The 17,630-nt window shown below is 38.3% G+C and overlaps 1 protein-coding gene across 2 annotated transcripts in view; it reads left to right on the top strand.

The window, feature by feature from the left end:
* Positions 1-16,030, top strand: part of NAA15 (N-alpha-acetyltransferase 15, NatA auxiliary subunit) — a 42,630-nt gene extending 26,600 nt beyond the window's left edge. Inside the window, exons 14-21 of one of the 2 annotated variants that reach the window (XM_054825731.1) lie at positions 1,378-1,591; positions 2,790-2,983; positions 3,292-3,327; positions 5,133-5,241; positions 5,819-5,917; positions 6,624-6,767; positions 7,673-7,770; positions 10,636-16,030. In XM_054825731.1, the coding sequence (XP_054681706.1) occupies positions 1,378-1,591; positions 2,790-2,983; positions 3,292-3,327; positions 5,133-5,241; positions 5,819-5,917; positions 6,624-6,767; positions 7,673-7,770; positions 10,636-10,836 (1,095 nt within the window). In that variant the 3' untranslated portion in view covers positions 10,837-16,030. The remainder of the gene's footprint in view (positions 1-1,377; positions 1,592-2,789; positions 2,984-3,291; positions 3,328-5,132; positions 5,242-5,818; positions 5,918-6,623; positions 6,768-7,672; positions 7,771-10,635) is intronic. The other variant, XM_054825732.1, reaches the window with a different exon arrangement.
* The last annotated feature ends 1,600 nt before the right edge of the window (positions 16,031-17,630 follow it).

The raw sequence follows: 17,630 nt of genomic DNA, 5'->3' as shown, positions 1-17,630 counted from the left end.
GGTCTGTGGAATATTCTCGGAACAAATCAACAAAGTGATTCGCCAGGACCATATTCTGTTCACACAAATCCTTTAAATACATTTCTGTAAAATTCTTTTAAAATAATTTGTGTAAGAAACTACTAATCTTGTACATTGTCTTGGGTACCAGAAGAGGTCAGCAAATGAAGAGCTGACTTAGGCCACCCTAAAAAAACATTTTGAAGGAATTAAGTCACTATGTTTAATTTATTTATTGGATTAAACTGATTTAGTAGCTGGTTCATGGCTGGGAAAACAGAGTAGGAGCAAATAATCGGCTTTTACAAGAGAAGGAGTTTACCATGGAGAATACTAAGGCATCTCTTCAGGGTCTCCATTGTTTGGTTTATCAATAAATGATCACAGAAAGGGAGCGAATAGTGCAAGGACAACACTTGCGCTGTCTCAATACTAAAATGGCGCATGAAACGTAACGTTCAACAGTGTAGCTGGTGCAGGAGCGACAAGAAGAATTCTTTGCCTATGCATAAGTAGTAAAAGGTCTTACATGAATTATTGCTGCTGAGGAAAGAAATCCTGGAACCCTTGTAGACAGTGCTGCAAAATTCTGTGTTGGTGTGGAGCAGTAGTCAAAAGGACAGTGTTGGGAATGAAGTGACTAGAGAAGTAGTACTCTTCTTCCATTATATAAATCTGCCATACTGTTTACATCTGAATATCACACCTCCTTAAAAATGTGCTAGTAAAATACATGCCATGGAGTAACTTTGACATGAAAAGATTACAATTGGCTTGTCATGCTTACTATTTTATCCTCAGCTTTGACAAGCAACAACTGAGTTTAGGATGAAATTGTATGAGATCATAAGTACATGGAGAAGTGTAAGAGAGGAATGACTTTTCACTTTTTCAAACAAAAACAAGGGGACATTAGGTGACAATGAGGAAAGCAGACCTTGAACAAAAAGAAGTACTTTCTCACACCGCAGGTGATTTAAGTGTGGAATTCATTGCCATAGAACTTAATGGAAATCAAAATTATACTTTTGACTGAAAAAATTAGAGGAGTTCACAGAAGAAAAATAATTCAAGTGCTGTTTAAATACAACAAATGCAGAACCTTTGTCCCTTAAACTGCAAATTGCCAGAGGGTGGTTACTGTTAAGAGATTGTGAAGTGGGTGAATTTTGTTTCTGGCCAAAGATGCCTTCTGTTCTTTTCACCATGACTTTACTTTTGAAGGGTTTTGTTAACTCAGTTTCTAAAAGTTAGGGTGTATTTGTCAAACAGCAGGCTTTTACTAAATTATTCCTTTGGGCAGAGCGTATTAAAAAAGTCAAGGTTAGTATCCAATTGTTAATACTTGCTAAATAATGTTATGTTATGTTGTGTTAGCATTTTGTAGAAATCACGGATGACCAGTTTGACTTTCACACTTACTGTATGAGGAAGATTACCCTTAGGTCTTATGTGGACTTGTTAAAACTAGAAGATGTACTTCGGCAACATCCGTTCTACTTCAAAGCAGCGCGAATTGCCATAGAGATATATTTGAAACTTCATGATAATCCCTTAACAGATGAAAATAAAGAACACGAGGCTGATACAGGTATTCAACTCTCAGGATTTATTGAATATGCAGTTTCACTAATTAGTGGATATTTTATGAAGTTCCAGCATCATTATAGTTGTCAACTGTAGTAGCCAAAAATAAGAGTTTTGTCACAACTCAAAAGTAGTCAAATTGTAACTTGGCCTGCATGTAAAAGTAGATGTTCTACTGAAAGTTAAACTAATATATGTTTTTATTTTGGTTATTATAAAACAATGATGGTTTTTGTAGTGACAGTTGTAATTCTTAAGTAAAAATATGTTTGTGTTACGAAATGGCAGAGAAAATACAGAATTCTTGTATGTGTTGGCTCATGAAATAACAGATTGAAGCACGTGTGCTTGGTGGTAGCTCTTTCTAAGCATTTTATCAGTATGCAAAAATTTTACTAGGTAGCAACTTAAATTTTATCATCTCTTGCTTCTGATGTAAAAATAATGTTTAAATCCATCAGTTTCTGTGCTTCTTTTTTCCCCCCTCTCATCTCTGATTGGAGAGCAACTTAAGTAATTGTAGCTTGGGGCACATCACATGGTATGAATAGAGGCTATGGAATCCTGCAAGAGGAATTTGTCAGGTTTTAATATTTCTCGTCTCAGTTAATTTGTGTGGCTTCAGGTTTAAGTTAAGACAAGTAGAAGTGTAATAGAATTTCTCGTAGCCACTTCCTGATGTGTTAAATTAATTCTCTGTGCTTTAGTTGGGGGGGGGAGAGGATCTGAATATGAATCAAATGTAAGATGTCTTTAGGGCTTCAAAAGCAAAGCTGGAACCGTCTATGCCAAAGTGTGACTATTTCTCCTTATTTTTGTTAGACCGTTTAATTACTACATTGAACATAACTTACTTTGTGTAATGCCGAAGGAATAAATCAATGTGTATTGGTGTGCACTTTTACTCCTGGCACTGGATTTGTGGAGTCATGCAGTAATTACTTTGTCCCACCTTCAGCATGTTACACTCATGTTCTAATTCCTATTGCCCTGATTTCTCAAGGGAGTTTATGAAGCAGCAGCATAGACTGTAAAATAATCTATTGATAGTAAATAAACTTTTACAAATTTAATGGCAGCATTACTAGTGTAGTAGGTAAGGTGTAAAAAAAAAAAATTATGATGATGGTATCTGACAACTGATTGAGACTGTTAATATGAGATATCAACATTGTCTGGTTTTGCCCTTTGCGTGTGCACAGCAAATATGTCTGACAAGGAGCTAAAGAAGCTACGAAATAAGCAGAGAAGAGCGCAGAAGAAAGCACAGCTGGAGGAGGAGAAGAAGAATGCTGAGAAAGAGAAGCAACAGAGGAATCAGAAAAAGAAGAAAGACGACGATGATGAAGAAATTGGAGGACCGAAAGAAGAACTTATCCCTGAGAAATTGGCAAAGGTGCTTACTAATGTAATAATAATAATAAAGTCATAGAAATTTCTAGAAAAGCTACCATGAGCACACATACAATTCAAAAGCCATTCAGATAACTTGTTTATTTTTTGTATGGCTTCTCTTCCCAGGCAGCATTTTAAAAAGAACTCTTCTAGGGATAGTTTGTTGGATATACTGTCAGTAATGTGATGAAATCACAGCTTTTCTGCCTAGTTCTCAAAGGCAGCAATTGAAGTCGTAGACATTTGCTACAGGTGGAATTATCTTCATGTGTGTATTGCACTAACTTGTTGATTATACCCTATTTCTAGTTGATCGGATGGAAGTCTTTCTATTCTGTATGTAAGGTGATTATCATTCACTCTTTATGACCCATAATAATTTTTTATTTATTAAGCATAGACAACCTGTGAAAGAGGAGACATTGAAACACTGAATGCTTTAACAGGATTTGTTTGCATTTGTTTTGAATGGGAGGTGGGAGGGGAAAGAATAAAGAAGCTGTTTGGGAATAGCAGTAGACTAGACTGAGATGGATTTTGAGATCTGGATAAAGAACTGTAGAGATATATAAAGGGGAGGTGACCCAGAAGAATACTCTTGTGCTAAAAGTTTTACCTGTAAGGAGCAGGAAAACACTTGTAAAATGTGGTGAAAGATAATGAAAAAAATATAGACTGGAAAAATGAATTTCTAATAATAGTATAGTATCCAAATACTGATAGATAGGATATTTTTCACATTACACATATAATGAATCTTATTGGCTCTTGGGGAGATGATTTTTGAAAGCTGAGAGTGCGAACTTCACTCTGTAGGCAGGAAGGAAGTGACTTTAAAAGCTTGACTAGTCATTTAAGATTATTGTCAGCATTTCCGTTGTTGAGCTCACTGGTTGCAAGAAGCAACGCTGTAATTGCAGTGCTAGTTGAGACTGAAATGGTCACAATGGCATGTATTGACATTGAGTTCTGGAGTAGAGCGATGGCATGGGATATCCCAGGAAAATCTAGGCAGTCCCCAAGATCATAGGGAATAGTTGCAGCTGTATAATGCATGCCTTTGGCAAATCTTCCCTAATTATATTCCAGATTTAATATCTGAACCATGATACAAACACTTCCAAATTCAGTTGGTTCCCAGCTCCAGAAGCCCATTTCTGACGTAGTTGGTCACTTGCAAATGTTTTTTCTGAAATAGCTGCCCCTATACTTCTTCAGTGGATATGTAACTTTGGCATTAAAGGCATAGCTTTGAAATCTGTTTTATTACAGCTTCCAAATAGTTTAAGTGCACAGTTGTGACTGACGTACACAAACTCATAAGAGCACATACAAATGGTGCATTTTTTTAATGAAAATTCTGTAGTGTATGATTAGCAGAAACTCCATAAGTTGCCCATCATTGACTTCAACTCAGTTATTTGCAATGAAGTGTATTGCTTCAATATTACTAAACTGTTATTGAGAGACAACAGTTAAATTTTGTATCTGATTCTTAGAGAGTAGCCTATGTTCATAAAAACATAAATCTGAAGGGCAACAGACAGTTCTTGTTCAAATTATCCCTCACATCTAGATGCAAGAGATCTGTAAAGAATCCTTGCAAAGAATTAATTTGTTTTAAAGCTGTCCACTTACTGGATTACGCTAGCTAAGACCCGGAGACCGCAATCACTATCTTGTTACTTTGAGCTTGCTGCTAGTGTCTTGGCTGGGAATGTCGCCATGACCTTGCAGCTTTCAGGAACCAGCCTGAAGCTCAAATGAACAGACTCAGTCATGGGCATAAAGTCGTCGCTTTCTGAGGTCTCAGGGCCATGCATGTAGATTGACACAGGGAGCCATGCTGCCTGTTACAATTCAGCTGCAATTGTGTTACTACTAACGTATGATAGAAGGCAAAGACTTGTGTATCTATAGGAAAGTGTGATTTGTAACCATCACAAAGCAATTCTTAAGACTTGACAGTCTGCATTTAGTCTTCACTTAATATTGAGTGAAGATACAAAGTTTGTAACATAAGAGATTCTAAGCATCTTATGCATTGGCTTATGAGACGCTGATGTGACTCAGAAATAGCTAATTCTCTTGTAGAGTTATTAGGTTTAAACTTTGTGACTGACTTGTGTGTCACTTCCTTAAATCTGTAGGTTGAAGCACCTTTGGAAGAAGCCATTAAATTTTTAACACCCCTGAAGAATTTAGTGAAGAACAAAATAGAGACACATCTTTTTGCCTTTGAGATTTATTTTCGAAAAGGTAGGTGAGAAAACTCATGAAAGCAATTTGCGGTTCATAAAGATGTGTATTAGAATTTAAGCAAAAATTATCGATGAGAGATGAGGACTCAGTCCCTGTTGAGACACGCAACTTTTCATTGGACCGACACCCCAGCCATGAGCTGTCTGTGAAAAAACAAAGTTTGAACATTTGGTGATTATCCACTTTCTTTGCTGTGTTTAAATCCATAAGCAATGAGATTGTAGCTAATTCTCCCAGCTTGCATTTGCCCTGGTTGGTTGTTTGTATCAGTAGTTTGCAGAACTACACACTGTTAAGAAGTGGTGTGCAGTTGCTCATGAGAACTGGTCTTCTGAATTCTTGTCTCGGTTAAATATTATGTTCTAAGAACTTATTATGTCCAAATATACTTACTAGTTTAATAGGCTTAATTCACTGGTTAAATAAATGCACATTAGAAAAAATGGCTGTTGCAGTACACTCAGCTTTAATTTCTTCTGATCATTCTAATTTCAAACGCTAAACACTCCTGCAACATAATGCAGTGAGTTCCAACCACAGGTTTTTGACTATTCGCCAACGCTTTCTTTTCCAGAGAAGTTCCTTCTGATGCTTCAGTCTGTGAAGAGAGCCTTTGCTATTGATTCTAGTCATCCTTGGCTTCATGAGTGTATGATTCATCTCTTCAGCAGTGGTATGTATCTGTTTGATATGACTTCATCTGTACATCATTCCAGATGATGCCTAATCCACATACAGTCATTGATCTTTAGTTTATAGACTGTTAGCACAATTAATTCAAAGTAATTCAATACACGTATTAGAAAGCTTTCTAAACAACTAATTCATGCTAAAATTAAATACGTTTATTATGATTGCAGCTGGATTTAGTAGTTACTCTAACAAGCATTAGTAAGTCTTTTTAAGACTCTGAGTAGTATGGTGAACCCCTGAAAGAGTGAGTGAAGAAATGGAAACTGCAGAGTAAGGAATCTGGCTTTTCTGCTGGCAGCCTGTGTTGGCATGCAAGGACAGCGCTTAGAATTACATCCTTTTAGTTAGAAGGTTGGAAGGATTCTCTGCCTTCCCTTGCCCCAACAGTCACCCTTCCTGTTGATGGCTACAGACGTTTAAGAACAGGCTTGTGTGACCTCAGTCTTTGAGCCCAGTAGAGTTTAGTCAGTAAGGCTTTGGCTTTTTCTAAGCATGAGAAAACTCACAGTTAAGCTTTTTCCAACCAGATCCAGTTATTTACCTTTGAATTTCATGCATCTTCCTTTGAGATTTTTTCCAATTATATTAATAAATGTAAACATGAAAAATATTAATAAATACAGAAAGTAGATTTCACTGTGATTACCTGTGCTGACCCCTATTCACTTTTTTTTCCAATTCAATAGTATCTGAAAGTAAGGATCTGCCTGATGCAGTTAGAACAGTGTTAAACCAAGAAATGAATCGGCTTTTTGGAGCAACTAATCCAAAGAACTTCAATGAAGCTTTCCTTAAAAAGAACTATGACTCACTACCGCATAGGTTATCAGGTATTTTGCCTTTATCCTTTTCCTGCCCTGCTTCTGTATTTTCTGTGCTTATCTAGCAGTGGCATCTCAGTATTGGCACCAGTGATGTAAAAATCACTGTTTCCATCAGGAATGCTTTTCTTCTCTCAGTTTGTGTTTTTGTAATAACATGACCACCAGGTTGTCCATGGTTTTCTTTAATTTTTTCTATATGCTGCTAAAATACAAATTTTTGGATCCCTGTGCCCTGTTTTCTGATGCATGGTGAATGTATCATAAGACTGTAACTGTATTTAATGCATCCGTGAAACAGTTCATATGAGCTACGGTATGTGAAATAGTATTTCTGAGTTGCAAAGATTTTTTTTTTTGGATATGTGTATTTGAAGAGGCTGACTGCCAAGACAAATGTCCTGAGTGCTCAGCAAGCTGGGTAACGCCCAGAGCTATTAGTATGCCTAACAAGGCGCTTAGATGGTGCTGGTTACCTGTGACGAAAGGCTATCCGTCAGTAGTGACCACATATTGCAGTGGGTAGCAGGATGTAAAGCACCCAGGGGAGCAGCATCACTGTCGTGGCTCAGTCTGGGCTGTGCCAGAGGGAACTGTGGTGTGTTGCAGCAGGTCTGGTTGGTTATCTCCACTGCCTTGGGATTCCACGGTACGCTGCAGAATGCTCCTACCCTGCAGTATAGACAATGCCTGTTTGGTTTAATGCTTTGTCTAGCATTGAATAGTAGACTTAAAGCAACCCTTCTACTTGCTCAGGCATCGAGCTTTAATGCTCCAAGTGGTTCTGATTTGAACTACTACTACTATAGAGTTGACTATCCCTTCTTAGTCATAATATCTCTATTTTATGTTGGTATATAAGATGGTTTTGGTCATCCACTGGGTGGTGATGAAGCTTATTTTTCCTCCTGTAGCTGCCAAAATGATGTACTATTTAGATCCTTCCAGTCAGAAAAGGGCAGTGGAGCTGGCAATGACCCTGGATGAATCCCTCATTAACAGAAATCTTCAGGTAACAGATATTTATAAATTGTAAATAGCTTCTGGTATATCCGTGGAAGCTTTATGCAAATTATGGAGGTAAGAGGAAGCTGAAACGATTGTTGTGCCTTATGGTAAGGAGGTTGGGTTGTCACGTGAGAGAAAGGAGTGTCATGTTCATCTGAACTGAAACATTCACGTCTTTTTCACACTTTCAAATTAATTTAGTTTTGTCTAAAACTAAATCAATTTTCTGCTAGCAGCAGAAACCATGTTATTGCCGCAGGTAATGGGGAAGCTTATTAAACACAAGAGAATTCACATGGCAAAAGATGCTAAAGCTCCCCAATAAGAAAATACTGTAGTCTGCCCAAGCTTAGCTGTTAACACAGGCGACTGTTAACTAGAAAAAGATTGACTTAGGAGTGGCTCAGACTCTGTGGAAGCTTTCCTTATTCATCCCCAGCAAGCTGTGGTGAATTACCTTAGCTTTAATAAAAGGTGCATATGCACGTTTTGGCCTTAGTATGTAGCCAAGTAAAAAGCTTACCAAATTTTGAAATTCTGCTCCATTCCGGCGGTCATGGAATAATCTCCCTGTGCCACCGCCTGCTCCCTTTCCCACCTCCGTTTGGGAAGGCTATCAGTTCTGACTTGCAATTCAAAGTATTCGAGAGAAGGTAAACTTTTTTTTTGTATCTTCAAATGTTTCTTATAAAGAATTAATAAACATAGTTGGTTTTTTTTCTTCTTATGACTGCACACTGGCAGAACTTTACCCGACAAAGCAGAGAAAGAATAAAATGTCCTTTTTTCTAGTCTTTTCTAAACTATTTCTGTATTCCCTGTCAAACCATTTTTTTGGCATCACTGTGAGAGTGTCCAGCACATTTAATTAAGTGCTAGAGAGATTCCTTGGCAGGCAGTGCAAACTTTAGGACATTTTGTTTCTCTCAGTTCCCCTGGCACTTCATTTCTTATTGTGCTCTTTATGTCTGGGGATTCAAGAATTTTTTTAGATCTATTGCAAAATTGGTGAACTTTATAGTAAAATCATTCTTTTGTGGGCAAAAATCAGCATTTTCCAAAAAACATCCCTTTGGAAATATACTGGATTCAACAGAACTTTAATTGGGAAGGATTTTAAGTTCACAATAGAATTTTTGGACAAAGCAGAGGGGCGGAAAAAGAGACCAGAAAAGGCAATTTGCCATGATATATAAATTTGCTTAGGATGTTAAAGATCCAGATCCTTTCTGTAGCTGATCTTGTTACGGGACACAAACTCACATCTGTTATATCCTAAGTGCGTATCTAGCAGTTTTCCTAAATTTTTTTGTTTGGTGGGGTTTTTTTGTGTTACTGTTTGACCAGTCTCAAAGAGCTTAAGTTAGATTATCAATAGATTTAGAAAACAAAAATAAGATTGCCTTCAACGGCATTCTTTTTGCCTCGTAGCTGTGGTGGTTGTCTGAGAGTGGGATTCTGGGAATTGGACTGGGGAAAGATTAAGATGTAACCAAAAATGCTTGGTGGTTTTAGAGGTGTTATCTTGGTAGGACCACAAGAAGCATTTACTAACTCGGCAATGTATAACGATGATATACCCAGCATTGTGAAAAAACTGAAGTTCAGTTGAGGCATTCTTGGTGCCAACATAAAGTAAGAGTTGGAGTTCTACTGAACTTGTAGATGGGGATTTGACAGTGCCCTAAAAAAAGAGAATCTGAAGGGGTCTAGGCATTTGTTGAAAGGCATTCTTGTGTGCAAAGAGATCAAATTTATTACATTTCATTTTAGTAAAGACCAGCTGTCTCAGGGCACATTGCAGACATAAATCTAGATATATTTGACCTTCTGTGGATGCCAGTGTCGCAAAGAGCTAATGTGAGGAAAAGGGATTGGTGGACAGAACTTCATAACCCCATAGCAGGAGGAGAGAGCAGTTAATCTCAATACACAGAACAAATAAAAGCTATAGTAAATGTCAGAGGAGTGGAAAAAGACTAGCTTACTTATTCTAATGCTAGCATACACAACATGGACGGATGTTAAATGCTGCCGGGCTTTAGTGAAGCTTAGTAGGTTGGTTTCCCTTGTTTGGAATGCAAGTTTAAAAAAAAACCACAACAGGAAATCTCCCTTTTCTCTTCTAAATCATGAACAAACCTGGATATGAAACTGCAGATATATTTGAAGGATGTGATATTATCTGAGTAATTTCGTTTGATTTGCTAGTTACACTCTTCAGTAAGTCAGATATCCTTAAATGTAAATTTATTTATTTTTTTCCCCCTACTGGAAATGTTTTCACATCTAATTATGGTTATTCAGCTGATGCTGGTTTTACATCTTAATTATATTCCACAATTCTTCCGATTCTATCTGAAAGCACATTCACAAAAGTCATTATTAGGAAATTACAGTATATAGTCTGGATTCATTGTTTTTATTTGCGAACACTAAAATTCAAATGCATGTTACGTATCGTCGAAATGATTAGTGTATCCCAAGATGGGATGGGGGGGGCACTGCAAACCCAAAACCCATGTCTACTTGCAAGTAAGCCTGGTTCTTGGTTGCCAACTAGTAAGAATCAATTTTTTATTATTATTAAATATTTTTTTTTAGGAAAATAAGGAACAGGTATTTTCATTTTCAGTCAAGATTTCTAGCTTTTTTTAAAAATATCTTTTTTTAAACTGCATTATTTCGAATCAGACTAGACTGGTATTTCATGCTGTGTCTAGTTAAAAAAAAAGTTATTTGATATTGATAGAAACCTGAAAACAGTACTTGTAGTTTGTTTTCTTTGTGATACTGTATTTCTGGTTTGTGAGTGTTCAGATAAATGTTTAAGAAACCATAACACTTCTTTATTTTTCTCTTTAATTAGACTTGTATGGAGGTATTAGAAGCTTTATGTGACGGTAGCCTTGGAGACTGTAAAGAAGCATCTGAAACATACAGAGCAAATTGTCATAAGCTTTTCCCTTATGCTTTGGCTTTCATGCCCCCTGGATATGAAGAGGATATGAAGATCACAGTTAATGGAGATAGTTCTGCAGAACCTGAAGAACTGGCCAATGAAATATGAACAACTTTATTGGAAAAAAATGACATTGGACCATATCTGGTGTATAATATTTTTGTCACGCACCTGCTGAATTGTTCTAACTTACACAGAGAAGGAAAAAAAAATTGTTGCCTTCAAATAGTTTTACTTTTTTTTTATCCTGCTGACAAAGTATATATATAAAATATCTAACATATTACTGGATATAGGTTGTTCAGTTTCTTAAAAATTAAAAGCTGCTAAAATTGAAGAAAAAAACCCCCTTCTCCTTACCTACCTACCCATGTTTTTAAACTAATTTATATGAAATCTGGAGGCGTATAGCCCTTGGAGCAGGTGTGTGGCAGAAATATTACTTTAAATTTGTCTTGTGAGATTACTGTTATCTCAGACAGCAAAAATGCTGTTTTAGCACTGGATTCTTTCACTGAGCACAAAGAGTTGTTGGGGCTTTAGCATCTGACTGATTTTGATACGGGGATGATTCTGTCCATAGGAAGTATGCAATGTGAATCAGAATATACAGAGAAACCTGCAACGTACACGTTATGTTGTGGATGCTGGGACATACGGCTATCAAGCAAAATTAAGAAACATAGTGTGTTCAATAAGCTTGTTGTGTCTCTGAAATTCACTGTACACGATCAGTTTGGTGTTCTTGCACCACAGTTTTTAACTGAAGGAACCAGTTACAACTATCTCTCTCTTTGAATTAACTTGGGGGTGGGGAGAATCAACGTTGCTGTTCTTGAGATGAACCTATCAGCATAGGTTGGCCAAACTTTTTAAAACTGTAATGCAAGAACCAAATAAAATTATGCACTGTGATGTGGCACCAACTAATTAGAAAGATAGCATGCATTTTTCACATAGAGTGAAAACAAAATGAGAACATACTATGGCTTGAAGTTGCAAAGAGGAGAACTCCTGACTACCATTTTGACTGATCAAGAGACTAATAGTTTAAAACCTCAGCAGGCCTTGTTCACGTTATGCAGAAAAAAAAAAAAAAAGTGCTGCAGTTTAGATACCTCTGGAACTTTTCCACAGTGTCACAGGTTTGTAATACTTGAAGCCCTACATTTCTAAGAATATATTTCTTGCTCAGTTGTTTCAGGCAAGCCCAAGACTTTGTAACTTTTAAGGGGCCCAAGATTTTTTTTCAATAACAGACCAGCTTCTTATTCCTGCAGTTACAGATGTAATTTCCTTTGTCAAACATAAGGTACCAAATATAATGCAATAAAATGTTTTGAAAAACAATTGTGTGAATATTTAAACCAATTTCTGTTGTACTTTGAAAATGAATGGGTTTGCTAGAGTGCAGCTCAGGGTCGGCTTACTGTGCTGTCCAGTTACGCTAATAATGTCACTGCTGATGGGTGGTTGTTGAGTATAAAGTGCAAATGCATTATATGTAAATACTGAATGTCTGGGAAGTCCTATAACACAGAATGCTTTACTACTTGGCTTTTAAGTTCCACCAGTGTTACACTGAATTTTATTTTCCAAGTCAATCTTCAGTCTACAAGTCTACTGTGTTAATAATATAGATGATAAGTGCTCAAATGTTGGTTTTTTTATAGGCTCATCATATAAAACAGAGCAGAAAATTAACTACAGCTTATAAAGTGAGTGCCTTCTTTGCTGCAGGAGTTCAGTTACAGAGTATCTGTCGTGTGGATACACAGCCTTCCTCTTCCACATCATGGAATTCAGTGATTGACACGTACAGTTAAGAAATCCAGGAAGACTTATTGGGGTTTGTAGTTTTCTAACTGTCAGAAGAACAGGTTTTTGTTTCTTGTTTATTCAGCACCACTTTCTTTTCATGGTTAGACTATTGTTGTGTATGTTTGCAGTGTAGTTCATGTTGGAAATGTAAGTTGTATTGCTATATTTGTATATTTAATCTGCTGGGCTTTTAGGGACTAGAATACCTGTAGAGCCTTTAATTGACTCTGGTATTTATGTCTAGATCTCAGTCTTTTCTGCAGCCTGAGATACTTGGACTGCATGTCTTCTGCAACTACTGGAGATGGTTCAATCTTGCCTACACAAGCTATGAGCTTTTGGCCTTGCCTCTGAGTATTGCTGCCGTTTTCTTGGCTTCTGATGCTTAGCTGGAGGCAGATGAGTGCTCACTCTTTTTAACAGATTGTGAATTGCATCAAGCAATTTTTACTTTTTTTTCCCTCCAAATTCTGGGTTTTGGGTGCTGCCTATAAATGGGATTATTTCCTTTTTCACCGCCTGTTTTTGTGTTGAAATAGATGAACTAAAAGCAAGAAGTAACTTGTTATCTTTCATTATGCAAGTGGGAAAGGATATTTCTGTGGGCCTTCCAGAAACTTCCATCTACACATTTATTGCGATTTCCCCAAAGACACTTCTCCATAACCTTCCTGAAAGGCATCCATAGTGCTTCAGAGATGCTGCTTTCGGATTGAAGAAGTTCCTCATCCCATTCTAGAAGACTGCAGTCCCAGGAAACGAAACCAAGTCCAGCATTTACCTGAAGAAGAAGGTTCTTTAATTGGCAAAGGAATTGTTATTCCTTCATCTTCGCATCTCTCCCCTTAGATGCAATGCTAACTTCCAAGGAAGAGTTGTTAAGAGCTGGAAATGGAAGTTACAGTCCAATGTGATGAGTCTTGTGAAGCAGTAGCATGGAGTGCTGTGCTATGCTGAAAACTTAACTTTGCATGATGAGATCCAAAATGGTAATTGTTGGTGCTTGGCTGCCGAAGCAGGTGAGCAGGGATTGCAGTCGTGGCCAGAGTGACCTAGAACGTTGGCTTCACAAATGACATGATTTGGTTTGATTCTTCATGATTTTCACTGGAGAAAGATGTTTCCACCATCAGTGGAGCCACTGGTGATGACATGTGCCATGGATATCTTTCCTGGGAGGGGGGGAAACATTCAAACAACAATTCTTCCCTAGATAGAGACTGTAGATGGTGCAAATACACATTGCATGAAGCAATGCCAGAGTCAGAAGTGGACTTAAATTGTAAGTAGCTGAAAGTGGTCATTTGCCCCAAGGTGATAAGTGAGGTACTCACTTCTCCACTTCTTCCATTTGGAGACCAGAGCATTCAGACACATGGTATGTGTGAACAAACAGGTAAAATAGTCTCAAAATGATCTATTTGGTAACTCATTTCTTTGCATCTTAAATGCCTTAAAAGCCTCTATATTCTTCTAAAGTTACGGTTCTTTTCAGTAGAGGTCTTAATGCTTCCATGTTCGTAGGGGAGGAATCATGTTCTGATGTGCGATGTGTCAGCCCGAATACAGAATGAAGTTTGTCGCTCGGTTTTTCTCCTCGCACAGGGAGAAAATTCCAAGTTTTCCAGGGAGCTCTCTAGGGCTAGATGAGGCACGTATAACTAGACGATTAAATCTTCCTTTAGTGTTTGCTTGGGTTTGTTTTTCCAGATCTGGAGGTGCTCCAGCTGTACGATAGACCCTGGAAGTTGGTGTAGCACCTTACTCTTCAGCCAGATGGAATTGTCGTTGTCTTTGTAGAAAGGAAACACTGGTGAGAGTAGGGTGAGATCAGGCCTGAGAGACCAGAGGTGCAAATACAATTTCAGTATCAACGTGAGCAAGTGCAAATAAGAAAACTTGTGATCTTTGTCTAACATGATGCCTTTGAGGGTTTGAGCAACGGTGCCATCGTTCCTGCAGTGCTAGCTTCCCCCATGCCACAGTTGCGCTTTCAACGTGTGCCACTAATGCTGACAAAACCACTTGACAGAATAATCCAGCTCAAGATACCTGAATTAAAATGATTTTATTTTTCCCTTTTCATGATTGCTTTAAATGTTTTTGTAAGTGTTCTGTGCTGGGTAGCTAGCTAGCTTTGCGATCTTTCCCCCTAAGAGTGTTTGCTCTAAAAATGCAGTTTGTATCTAAGTGGTAATGTAAAATAGCTCGAACTATGTGGAAGTAAGAGTTACGCTTGTCTGATAACATATGCTTTGGGATTCTGTGGAGGAAAATGATGCAAATGTCATATAATTAGACGTATCAGTAGGAAATCAAGTTCTCTATAAGCTCATTAAGGAAAGTTAAAGTTCCAGATGGAGGAAAATGGTTGCTGAGCTTGGGGAAAGACTCGCTTCCAGGAGCGTCCCAGTTACGAACTGTTCTTGGATGCTGTAAGGAGCAAAGGACGTATGCTTTTACAAAACTCCCAGTCATGTTGTCATGATTATATTTCCTGGAGATTGAAGCTGCAGTCTCCAAACACCAGTTTTAATGCCTCTTCCAGGCAGAGACTCTTCTTCCCAAGAGCCAGCAGTGAGACGGACAAGGAGCAGCTGATAGAGCAGCTCAGCAAAAGGAGACTGAAGTGAGTTATAAGGAGGTGGCATAATAGAAATTCCATTTTAGATTAAGTATAAAAATAGCTTTTTTATTACTAGAAAGATTACTGAAGCTGTAAATACTATAAATGCAGCTTTCCCATGCCAAGGAAGCTGTAAATGTATTACTTTTAGAGTGGTACAAGCAAATAGTAGTATGTTCACAAAGATTCTAGCTTTGTATGTTGGTCTTCAAGTAAATCGTGGCAGAAAACCGTGGACACAGATTGTCCAGTTTACAAGGGACCATATCAAAGGGTTTGTAAGAATTTTGCAAGAGAAATGACTAGAAAACCCAAAGCATCTTAGAATAGCTTTCCTAAGATGTTTGTTGTTTTAATTGAAAATGTTACATCTGCTAACTGTTGATAACAAAAGACAAAAAGTACTTTTACAAACTATTTCTGCCTGGCACTGCCCATTCAATATCTACCTCTACTAGTCCTAGTCTAGTTCAGCTACTGCATAATTTTAGCCATTTAGCATATAACATGAAAAAGTGTCATTTACCTGGTTGGTGAACAAATGTATGATGATGGATAACGTTTCATTTTAAACTGTAATGCAATAAACCACAAACTTAGTGAAAGTCCTGTTGTTGGTTCGGTGCAGCAGCATATTTATTGCTTCATTGCTGATCCGTTCAAAAAAAAGAAAAAATCTTAATTATAAACTCCACCAAGTTACTTGCAATTGTACTGGGATTTGCTTTCACTTCCAGCCTTCCTAACCGGTTAACAATGTTGTACTGTGTTTTTACGCTCTTCTCTGGTGGTAGCAAATATCAAAACTGGCAGGAAGTCAATCAATGAATAAAAACGCTGAGTTCTGTTTGTAAATGAGTGCTAGTGTTTCCTTGTAGGGTTCAGCGTCCTCCTTAGGTGCCTACCAGCTTTGTAATAAACGAGTTCCCATAATTGCCCATTGTCCCCTTCCATGCTGACGGGTTGTAAATTGGGGTGGGGGCGGCTTGGGAGAGGAAGAAAGATCTGTAGGGAAAGGCTGTGACTCCCTTTGAGTTGGGTTGGTAAAGAACCACCTTGGCAGGGAGCTGTCTTTCCCACCCTACAAGCTAATTGTACATAAGGCTACAAAGAGCTGATATGGGGATTTGGGAAATGCTCTTACTGAAGGATTGAATAAAGGGTTTGAGAGGCAAGCTGAGTGAAGAAGCATTTGCTATCTTCCTCAGATCTGGTTTGGGGGAGAAATAATAAATCTCGGTAGCCTTCTCTCCCCCACCCGTAAGTCCACAAAGCTTTTCTGACCCACATCCCCAGATGTCTTGTGGTTTTAATCAGTCAGCGGACAAAATAATATGGTAAAGCTGACAAATTTGAACAAAAGTACCTAACTAGCAGCTGACACAGCATTCTAATCATCTATGGCGTGTTGTGAACATGTGACCGTTAAGATTACCTGCAAAAAAAATTGTTTAACTACTGTGTGTAATGAACAACGGTTCTGATCAACACTGTCTACAGTGAGCACAAAGGGCTCCAGAACTTGCAGGGTCTGTATTTTGTTATAAATGCCTGGGGAGGCGTTGGGGGTTGAGATACCGAAGTGATTACAGCAATATCCAGATAGTCACCCCTTTGGATGTGAAAGGGGAGCAGTAAGGGTTGCTTTGCACAGATCACACCCTACTAAAAAATAGCATCCCCTAAAAAAATAGCATCTCTTCCTTATAAATGTCCTCAGTAATTTCATTCTTTTGTGAGAGGGGAGGGGCATTCATGCTGGGTAACTGCCTGCCTTGAACTTCCAATACTTTCAAGCCTCACCCTTCCATTTCTGGGAACAGCACCTCATGACCATCTAGAAGAGGCCTTACAGTGCAGAAGATTTGAGGAGGCAAGGCAGCCTGGCAGTTCATACGTTATTTTATCTGCATAAAACTGTCAGGATTGACTTTTCATCTCCATTTCATCAGGTGTAAAGGATCTTCCTGCCCTGTCATCACGCTTCTGGAAACCATTCTGAAGGTCCCATGTGCAGCAGCAGAAAGGCAGCACCCGCCTGCAGGTACTCTGTTCCTCAAAGCGCTGCAGGGATGCATGCTAATTGCCTATCGCATCCCCTTCCTGCAGCTATCAAACCTCACCAGATGCTGCTGGAGATGAACAAATCTTGTTCTAAAACCAAAGAAAAACCAATTGACTCATTGTACAGTTGGCAAAGCAACGTCAGGGTTCTGCTCTCTTTTTTTTTTTTTTAATAAGATGTCCAAAAGTAATGTTCTCATTTGGATTGCATGACCTCTGTGATGCCTAAGCTGTTGTGAAGCAGGGGAAGGAGGAATCCCAGTTGGTCTACGACTTAGCTGTGATGGAGATGAAGCAGCCAACAGACTCGGCTGCTGCTTTATTCACGTCTTGCCTTCATGCAGCTAACCCACGGGCTGTGTAAATGCTCTTTATTTAGGAGAAAGGGTGA

The sequence above is a fragment of the Grus americana genome, chromosome 4, assembly GCF_028858705.1.
Source record: "Grus americana isolate bGruAme1 chromosome 4, bGruAme1.mat, whole genome shotgun sequence".
NCBI classification, from domain to species: Eukaryota; Metazoa; Chordata; class Aves; order Gruiformes; family Gruidae; genus Grus; species Grus americana.
The sequence above is the reverse complement of the archived record's forward strand: the minus strand, read 5'-3'. Positions and strand labels throughout refer to the sequence as shown.